The sequence below is a fragment of the Protobothrops mucrosquamatus genome, unplaced genomic scaffold (genome assembly GCF_001527695.2).
Source record: "Protobothrops mucrosquamatus isolate PMUCROS unplaced genomic scaffold, P.Mucros_1.0 scaffold1731, whole genome shotgun sequence".
In the NCBI taxonomy this organism is placed as follows: Eukaryota; Metazoa; Chordata; class Lepidosauria; order Squamata; family Viperidae; genus Protobothrops; species Protobothrops mucrosquamatus.
In genome coordinates this window covers 69772-80682 of record NW_015387878.1, presented here as the reverse complement: position 1 = coordinate 80682, position 10911 = coordinate 69772, and the positions used below count along the sequence as shown (strand labels likewise).

At 38.4% G+C, this 10911-nt stretch overlaps 1 protein-coding gene across 1 annotated transcript in view; it reads right to left on the bottom strand.

Moving 5' to 3' along the window:
* Positions 1–10911, bottom strand: part of SUPV3L1 (Suv3 like RNA helicase) — a 19508-nt gene that overhangs the window by 4910 nt on the left and 3687 nt on the right. Inside the window, exons 2-10 of the mRNA XM_029285461.1 lie at positions 10763–10870; positions 10088–10202; positions 7553–7721; positions 5535–5646; positions 5209–5286; positions 4402–4493; positions 3232–3412; positions 2065–2158; positions 1357–1576 (exon numbers count right to left, since the gene is read on the bottom strand). Coding sequence (XP_029141294.1) covers positions 1357–1576; positions 2065–2158; positions 3232–3412; positions 4402–4493; positions 5209–5286; positions 5535–5646; positions 7553–7721; positions 10088–10202; positions 10763–10870 — 1169 coding nt within the window. The remainder of the gene's footprint in view (positions 1–1356; positions 1577–2064; positions 2159–3231; positions 3413–4401; positions 4494–5208; positions 5287–5534; positions 5647–7552; positions 7722–10087; positions 10203–10762; positions 10871–10911) is intronic.

The following is a 10911-nucleotide window of genomic DNA, read 5'->3' as shown; positions in this document are numbered from 1 at the left end:
TGCAACTCTAGTACTGTCTGTTAACAGTATCAACAGAAAAGCCCAAGGCCGAAGGTCAGAGTAGACAATTCTAGGTTAGATGGATAAATACCGTGTTTCCCCGAAATTAAGACCTGGTCCTATATATTTTTTTGCCTCCAAAAGAGGCACTAGGTCTTAATTTTGGAGAATGTCTTACCTTAGGACCACTGCAGCCAGGCCTCCCACGTCCCGATACCTGTCACGCCGCTGCTTGACTTCTTCTGCGGCTGCTTGCTGCCACCTGCAGCCGGACACTATGTGGTGTATTGCGCCGTTGCTGCTCCTCCCGCCAGGACGCTGCATGGTGCTTTGGGCTGCTTCAGCTGCTTGCGCAGCGCTTTGGATTGCTTCTGTTGCTCACGTGATTTGGGCCACGGCTCAAATCACGTGAACAGCAGAAGAAGCCCAAATCACATGAGCAACAGAAGAGGCACAAATCGCACTAGGAACAGAAGCGGCCCAAATCACGTGAGCAACAGAAGCGGCCCAAATCGTGCAGGGAACACAAGCCGCCCAAATCACGCAAGGAACACAAGCGGCCCAAATCGCGTGAGCAACACAAGCGGCCCAAATCATGTGAGCAACAGAAGCGGCCCAAATCGCACAAGCAACAGAAGCAGCCCCAATCGCGCGAGCAACAGAAGCAGCCCCAATTGCGCAAGCAACAGAAGCGGCCCCAATCGCACAAGCAACAGAAGTGGCCCAAATCGTGTAAGGAACACAAGCGGCTCAAATCGCGCGAGCAACAGAAGCAGCCCAAATTGCACAAGCAACAGAAGCAGCCCCAATTGCGCGAGCAACAGAAGCGGCTCCAATTGCGCAAGCAACAGAAGCGGCGCAAACCACACAAAGAACAGGCCCAAAGCGCCATGCGGCGTCACATGGCATCCGGCTGCTGGTGGCGGCAAGTGGCGCAGAAGTCAAGCAGTGGCGCGACAGGGGTCGAGGCGTGGGAGGCCTGGCAGTAGTGGTCCTACCGGTAAGAGAGTGCGGGGCCCATGGGGCAGCTTCACCCCCACTCTAGCTTGATTTTTAGGGGTACACCTGACCCCAAAACTAGGGCCTAGTTTTGGAGTAGGGCTTTTATTAGGCCCACCCCCAAAAATCAAACTAGGGTTTACTATCTGGCTGGGTCTAACTTTTGGGGGAACAGGGTAGCAAGACCTGGTAGAATTTCCCTGCAATGAGAGGTATAGACTGGCACATCTAGAGGGCGCCACAAGGCTATGGAAGAAAGTAATTCCTGGGCTTCTTTGATTAACCCTTGTTGCGTTTCATATTCAGTTTGATTCAACTGTAAAATGAACAGAAGGTCAGACTGCTTTATTAACATACCTCTATAGAATCCACGGGCTCACTCAAAATCTTCTTTAGCAGAACGAGGTCATCTGCATGCATCGTAGTAACTTCCCCTTCTTTAAATGCAGAACTAAATCGGCCAGCTCGGCCTGAAATTTGCAGCGCCTGAGAAGTGGTAATTGTGTTAATTTCCTTTTCTCCTTTTTCATTGATCTGTGGCTTTATTAGGGAGTTGAAAATGATTCTTTTTATGCTCCTAGAACAAAGGTAATGAACACTGAAGTCACACAAATTAATCCATTTTACAATACAAGGTGATTCTCAAAACGTGATCCTAGCTAAGCTAATGTAACTACCAACCAAAAATGTAAACTGGGAAAAGTTGCTAGTGGACTGTGAGGGAAGGAAGACAGCTCTGCCCAGTGCTGAAGCCTCCACAGCGGAGGTCTTCAAACTTGGCCCTTTTATGACTTGTGGACTTCAACCCCAAGAATTCCTCAGCCAGGCACTGGCTGAGGAATTCTGGGAGTTGAAGTCCACAAGTCATAAAAGGGCCAAGTTTGAAGACCCCTGTTTCACAGGGTCATCTGCAATATAGGGGACCAGGACATTGCAATATCAATCTCGCGGCTCTTGGCTTCCAAAGTTGGTGAAGAGTAACCTTACCACTATCAAACTCTTTCTGGTTCTATCAATCCCCTGGGTTCATTAAGAGATCATTTTTAATTTATCTAGTGTACTTACAAATTGAGACCCATCCCAATTGCATCTGTAGCAACCATGATTTTACACGGATCATCCGGATCATTGAACTTCTTTGCCTGGGTAAGTTTTGTTCCTGAAACAATCAGAACAATATATGATGTCCCAAATACAAAAAGGATCTGAATACTTATTTTTACTTAGATTTATAATATTTATTACGGTATTTTAAAATGCCCTCCTGAAGCTAACATATTAATTAGTTAGTGAAAAAATGCAGCATCCAAAACTGTAATAGGACCAGCTATGCTTTGTGACTACAAAATACATCCTAGGATTACATCTTCTGCATTTGCACAGAGGTAGTATCTGTCTGGGGTGGTGTCATCCACATACATTAATACATACATTTATGTAATACGTACATTTATGTAATAACAAAATGTTCTCAAATTATTGAATTTATACTGGTTATTCAACAAGCCACAAGTTCATGCCAGTTCATATCACTATGGAAATATCTCTGCAAGATAACCTCAAATTAAGAAAAATATTGCAATAATAAGAGAAGCTGATGTTTGGCTGTGGAAGGGACAGCTGTGGAAAGAAAGTCACTTTTTTAATAACTTTTTAATTGGAGGAAATGTTGCCACATGCCAATATACAGTAGGAAAATGTTTATACTGACAGGAACTTGAACTAAATGCCCTCTGGGGATATTTTCTAATACTATTATGATTTTGGAGTAGCATGAAATAAAGATTTCTTAAGAGTGGTATATCCCTGGTGTTTCTCCCTTACATCTTGCAAGAAGTCATTCTGCTATCTATACAAATCTCCATGAGAGAAAAGTATGTCAAACCCCTTCAGAAAATACAATTCATACACGGTAATAGAAAACTTTTTTTAAAGAAGGAACTAAAATAAGAGGAATACACTGAGTTGCATATTATTGTATTATACTTGAGTACCTGCTGCCTAAATAAGGGGCAGTTAATTCATGAATCAATAAATAAAACCAACAGTGGGTGTACACACTATAAAATTCCAAAGATAAATAAAGAACACACCTAAACTAATCTATCAGATATAGAAATATTGAACAATTTAGTAATCAAATGTCAACCCTAATAATTCTACTTTTCAATCATCATTACAGTGAGAAGTATTTCCCACATATAATTCACCAAAAATATTTAGAATATGTACCAGGTGGAAGACTTCCATATATAACTGCACATTCCAAGCCCCGGAATTCAATTTGTCGACTCACTGAATAAATATCGTTCTTATTGAAACAAACAATACAGTCTCCAGGGTGAAGGTTATCCAGAGATTCAAGAGCCTTATTCAGCACCTTGATGGGAGTCAGCCTCCTGTACCTTTTCACCTATAAACATACAATACTATTTATAGCCATAAACTAGAATACAATAATACTGAACAAAAGACGCTGGTTACAGTCAAGGGTTTCTGAATGGACGACAACCTCTGACCCAAAAAGGCTCTCAGCTTGATCTTGATCACGGGTTGTAAGAACAATTGCTAAAAGGACTCTAGCTAGGCTCCTCATCCTAAGCAGGCCATCTAGCAACACTTTAGTAACAATTGGAGCTATTTACATTAAAGAGAACAAATATGGGAAATAAACAGGGACTGAACTATTGGTGAATGACTTTTCTTAGTGGCTGGATAGGGAAGGAGACAGTAGTACAACCCCCTTTTTATTGAACATATAAGTGATCTTTAACGAAAGACGAAATCAGTAATTATTTTTGACGATGAAACTCTTGTTATAAAGGGAGACATCCAAAGTGTAGATTCACTTAAAGTCTTAAGTCTTACAAAAACCTCACCCCATTGGAGTTTTAGTTTAATGTAAAGATCTTATCACCGGTTATATCTCTGTTAGAAAGAGTCTAAAAGCACTGTATAATTTGTATATAAATATCACTTGAGCAATTTAGCTTTAAAGATATGAAACGCTGGTGGAGGGGATGACTTTTAATATATTCCATCTATTTTACCTCTTAAGGAAAAGCAACTGGAAGAAGTCTGCACATTAGATTGGACAATATGAGGTTTCAGAGGTGCTGAAAAGATCCTGGGCCACTTTTTTTGCAACCCTAAAACTCCATTTTGTCCATTACTCAAAATCAGAAATATAGTTACCATTACTTTGAGATGGGAATCACATGAAAGCCATAGCAGAAGGACTACAGTACAAGATATATTTTAGAAAAAGGGGAAAGACTGAAAAAGACTTAAAATGAACTCCCAAACTCCAGGGGGAAAAAATGACACCCCCCATTTTCTTGCAGCTCCACCCACTGAGCCTCCTTTATCCTGGACATACAGAGAGTGAAGCAGAGCACCTACCTCAACCTGTTCCCCTGTAGTATACATGAGTTCTGTCACTAGGTTAATAGCAGCCTCTTCACCACAAACATGGATTTCTTTTGCACAAAGTCCTGAACAAAATAATGATGTGCAAGCATTACAAAAAAATATTTTCATGGAACAACATGCTTTGTTTATAGTGATGTTTCTTAACCTCAGCAGCTTTAAGACATGTGGACTCCAATTTTGAAATTCCCCAGTCAGCCATTTTGTGGTGATATGTAGTGCCAGGAGGAAGGACTCTTCCCCAGAGGGCTAAAAGGCAGTGGAGCTTGGAATGTCTGCTAGGTAGGAAGAGGGATAAGATGGCCCCTCCCTAGCAGATCAGAGTATGTCTATAGTTATGCAGATTAATTGCTTTAGTCTGACAAGAGTAGGCAAACATAATAAAGAAACTCCTTTGTAGACAAGAAATAATAAAGAAACTACTCAGAAGTAACTCCATGTGTTGTTCTTGAGCAGGGGTCTTCAAACTTGGCAACTTTAAGACTTGTGGACTTCAACTCCCAGAATTCCTCAGCCAGCCAGGGCTGGCTGAGGAATTCTGGGAGTTGAAGTCCACAAGTCTTAAAGTTGCCAAGTTTGAAGACCCTTTTCTTAGAATAAATATCTAAGACACCCAAATGTGGGTTTTTTCCATGACTGAAAGTGTTGGCCAATGTACTCTGAAGAAATCTGGAGAGCTTTAGATATGGGAAGATTGCTCTGAAAAACTACGCTGCAAATTAAATACAATATGGATTATGATAACACCATTTGATAATAATAATCTTTCCAAAGACATACCCAAGAGTGCTCGTGTCCAGGCCCAGCCTCTAGAAGGGTCTCTAATCATCTGAATTTCATCAATCACAGCCACGTCATCTTAAAAAACAGCATGCAATAAAAGAGTCATTTATTTATCTATCAAATTTTAAAGTTTAAAGTTTAAAGTTTTACTAACATTCATAAACTCTCACTACAGAAGTAAGAGGCATTTCCGTAATGAAATCTTGGAAATGGGCATTTGTTCATTTTAAAAACTATTTTGTGTTTTCTCTTCCGGACAATTTTATATACAAATATTATAAGCACTTCAAAACTAAATATGTTTTTTTTAAAAGCATACATACAAGGTGTATTAACACTGCACATCTCAATAGTGCAAGCAACATGGGCAGCTGCCCTCCCTTCAGGATCAATACAGACTCGTTCTTCTCCCGTAACCAGGTCACATGGTACATTCTATAACATTAAAAAAAAAAAGCAAAATAAATATTTCCCTCAAGGATATAACAATGAAGTCCAACAAAGCACTTGAAAGCAATAACAAAATCACAGATAATCCTCTCTTAACAATGATAATTGGGATTGAAACTTTCATCGCTATGTGATGCAGTTGTGGAGTGTGACATGAAATTATTGGTTTGCTTAGCGACAACAACACTGCTATCATTTTTTGGGAGTATAAATTTTATTAGTTTTTATAGGGTTAGGAATGAGATGGGATCAGGATTTGGGTTGGGATTTGGGTTAGGGTTAGGATTAGGGTTGGGGTTAGGGTTTTTCCAAATAACATTCTCAATATTTAGCAAACAGCATAATGTCTGGGTTCATGTGTTTAATAAGAAATAATAGATAATAGTTAATTATCATAAACAATATGTTAATTAATCGCTCAATAGCCTTCTTCTTACTAATATATATATATATTCAAAGTTAAATATCACATTCCTTTCTCTCTAACTCATGTTTCTCGCCACTGATAGAAATTATTGCACGTTCTGAAATACACTGAGTCTTCTTTCTCTTTTATCTTTAAAGTCAATCTGTCCATTTCTGCACACTCTAAAATTTTCTTAATTAATACTTATTCAGTTGGTAAATTTTCATTTTTCCAATGTTGGGCACATACAATTCTTGCTGCAGTTAGTACGTGTAGAATTAAATATATACAATCTTTCTCATAATTTGCTCCTATTATTCCTAACAAAACAACACTACTATCATCAAGCAAGGGCCTCCTTGCAAGTCCCAGGAGGTTTGCTACTACCGGATGGGGAAGGTGTGTGGATGGCTGGTGAGGTATGAATGCAGTGGGGCCAAAGGGGGGAAGGGAGGGTGACTTGCCAGAGTGACTTACAACCTTCCTTGCCTGCTTCTCCATTGACTTTGTTCTGGCAAGGCAGTAGGGAAGGTCACAAATGGCAATCACATAACCGCAGGATGCTGCAACATCCTAAGTGCGAACCAGTTGCCAAGCACCCAGACTGGGTTCATGTGACTGTATGAGTGCCAGGATGGCTGCCATTTTGAGATCCATTCGTAAGTATATTCATTGTAACTGTGAATGGTTGCTGAAAGAGTTAACTGAGCTCTACCTGTGGTCCCGTGACATAATGGATTCACATAATCTGCAGTGGAAGACTTCTATTATTAGAATGCAGTGGAAGAATTCTCTTTTTCTCTGAAAACATGGTCCAGAAAGATTTGGATTCTTCCAGGGCAGACTTCCGAGAGGATTAGTAAATTATTATTATTATTTTATTATTATTATTAATCTAATTTATATCCCGCCCTTCTCCTTACGGACTCAGGGCGGCTAACAACCAGATAAAACATTAATCCCCAAAAAACTACAAATTTAAAAACATAAATAAAAACAAATATTAGAATTAGGTCAAGTTAATTTAAAATACTTTAAAACCCCGTTAAAATTTTCCCCTAGGCCAGTCCTGCACGTTGGAATAACCATGTCTTAAGGGCGCGGCGGAAGGGAGATCAGGGATCACCCTGATCTCTGGGGGTAGCTCATTTCCACTATAGAAAAGAGTGAAAACAACTGACAATTGTATCTTCCCCATTCCAGTGGTGAAAGCTTTCTAATGGCCAATGCAGTTAGTTGAAATCCACCTTTTTTGTTGTTATCTTTAGCGGACTGCAAATTAGGAATGCCCTTGAAAAATACTACAACCTTAAAACACACCCACTGTCCCTAAAACTCTGTTTTTTCACCCCACCTTATAACCTGTTTTTGGACTCCAGACAGATACTGACAACACACATTTTTTTTTAACCACCAACAATGTTCCATGTAACAGCATGAGTGCAACAAAGGCAATATCAGATGGAAATTCAATGACATACTGACAGCATCATTACTGTTTTGGAAGATTTCGTGGGCCAAGAGTTTTAAAGGACCACAATATACTCCGGATTCTGCTTTTAAATATCTCTGGATTGCATGATAGGTTTTCCCACTATTTGTAGGGCCAGCATGAAACACAATTTTTCTTTCAACAGCCCTGGCTTCCGGATACCTAGAACACATAAACAGAAATGTAAAAATAAATCAAGTAATATGAATTTGTACTTAATCATCATTAAATGTGTAGCTCTGTAGCACTTGGAAGATGATTTTTAATAGCAAGTTTGATTAGTCACCCCTGGGTGTAATGGAGTGGGGAAAATGGGGAAACAGAAAGAAAGAAGAAAACAAGGGTGTTCTCTTCCTCAATACCACTTTTGTGTCTTTCCTTACCTCTGGGATGGACAACGCACAGCCTCCCCAGACCCCCCCCCTTTTTTTTTGCCCTGAAGTATCCCAGATTGAGTGCCAAGATGCAGTACCAAAGTGGTATCATTTGACAATGCAATTTTTCCAGAGTGTTTATATTAGAAAGATTTAAGTTTTTGTAAAATTTAATAAATTTATGTTTCTGTTTTGAAACTGAAGGTTAAAATTCCATCTCAAACATCCCTTTTTTGGGGATGTCACACTACTATCATGTCTTCTGAATTTCTTTCCTAAGCACATGCTCTGCCCTCAAAAAAGGAGAATTTTATTCTATTGAAAGTTTCACATGATTTCTCAAATAATATACATACATACATACATACATATATTCAAAAAAAATTCAAAATTTGGATTGCTGACAAAGAATTAAGGGAGAACTGGAATAGCCATTTCAAACTTCTTTTCAACCAGACATACCCTTCTGAGATTCGAACCTGGGCTGCTGCATGTTAGGCCGACAGGGTGCAGCAAACTCAAAAGATATATATAGGTCTTTGGTTATTCGGGTTTTCTCCCGCGTAAAATTGGAAGTGTCTTGGCGACGTTTCGACAAAGTCCCATTCGTCATCTTCAGGCTGGTGTTTTCAGCTTCGTGCTCCCAGAAGCACGAAGCTGAAAACACCAGCCTGAAGATGACAAATGGGACTTTGTCGAAACGTCGCCAAGACACTTAAAAAAATTAAAACAATAAAAGCAACTATTTACAATATTAACACAAACTTAGCTTTCGCTGATCCATTGTCAGCATCTTCAGAGTGAAGTGTTGGGGGTGGAGAGATCTCTTATAAGCCTTGATAACCTAGTTTCTTACTCATTGACCGTGTGATAGGGCCATTCGTCCTGACTGACCAATGAATATATATATATATGTTTAAATAAAGACACCTTTGGTTACAGGTAGTCCTCACAACCATTCATTTAGTGACTCGTCAAAGTTACAATGGCACTGAAAAAAGTGACTTATGACCCTTTCCCACAATTATGACCAATGCAGCATCCCCACAGTCCTGTGATCAGAATTCATGTATTTATGATGGCTGTATTGTCCCAGGGTCATGTAATCACCTTTTCCCCACCTTCTGACAAGCAAGTCAATGGGGAAGCCAGATGTACTTAACTACTGTCTTACTAATTTAACAACTGCAATGATTCACTTAATAGTTCTGGCAAGAAAGGTCATAAAATGGGGCAAAATTCATTTAACAACTGTCTTGCTTAGCAAAGAAATTTTAGGCTCATTTGTGGTTATAACTCAAGGGTTACCTGTATTCTAAGTACTTTATTTTTAGTACATTTTAGAAAAAATGATATTTGTGATTGTAAGCTAATATTTAGAATCTGAACTTGGTTAAATTTCATTATTGCCACTGATTGCTAGGGCATTATGTTTTTCTGTTGTTTGATCTATTCAAAATATTTTAAGTGAAAAATATCTTCTATCAAAATTTACCAAATAAACTGGGTGCAAAAATGGTAAACGAACTATGTAATCTTATTTATGAGAATTGTTTTAACCATACAGGAAGCTGAACTAAAGCATTTCTGCACCAAAACTAAGCCCAAGTACTATTGCAAAAGAAACTGTCCAGAATCCAGTTTTACTTGTCCAAATTTCCAAGTCCCAAAATTTTAACTGAAGCTGTACATATGCAATAATTTCAAATAAGACTCTGAACAGAGTATGCATCAGACATAAACTAATTTGCATATTGTACCAAATGACTGTGTTGATGAACAGTGATAGGTCATACACAATATAATAAGCCACAAGCCAACGATGTCTGGTTAAGTGCAACATGTAAATCCAGACATGGACTAAAATCCTACACTCATTAATTTCAAGCACACCGAATTTAACTGAACAGAAGTTACTCCAAAATGAGCTATATCCAGCACCAGAGAAGTCATATTATTGGAATTTCAAAATATATAATTGTTTAATATAAAGTTACATAATCTCAAGTCCAATATCCAACATTTCAAATAGGTAAAAATCAGCTTATAATTCCAGTAACATAACACACTCCTATTAACTAGAAGAAATCTAGTTTCAATACAAAATAAATAATAACAATTACATAGTAGCTATAGGTGATTTAAAAACCTAACCAGTTTGGAGGCAATCTTAAATCACTGATTTTACGCAGATCATCCATACACTCCAGCATAGGAAAGATCTGCTTAGCGTGTTGCAAGAAAAATGGAAACAAATCATCAACGTGACCTGAGGGATAAAAGAGGAAAAATATGCAGTTAAGAAATCACAAGTACACCACATTTGAATGACCTATTTAGTTTACTGATAGTTTGCTACACAATTTTTGTCTGTATACAATTTTTCACACCTCTAAAAATTAACTGGAGAGTATCTCCAAATGACTATCAGGAAATACGACTATTCCAAATTAAACATAACAAACAACAGAAGATAAACATTAGGGTTTAAGTAAGTTTAATCAGCCTTCTCTGGCGTTTAGTTTTTATTCTACTCTATAATTTCTGCTATACAATTCTATTAATCACTGGCCAATGATAATAAATTTGTTTCATTCATTCATGAACAGCTGTGTATCTAATAATATTTACTATTCAATTATATAAATAAGAGACCTTTTTTAAAAAGAGGATGCTTATGAAATGTTTTGATCTCCCAACATCAGTCATGTTCAACCTGGGGCCTCTAAGTGACCTGATAAATTTGGCCATTATGAAGGGGAAATGACCTGAGACCATAAAATATATCTGAAGAGCATCAGGTTGCAGAAGGTTCTATTATTCACTTACCTGCACCACAGCATATATCATTGAGAATAATGTGCAGATCAGGATTCAGAAAACTAGACTCTATGATGTACTTCCTAAAACTTACAAATACTTGATGAAAAAGACGAGCTGTAAAGAAAAAACAAACAAATCTAAGTTTGGCACTGCAC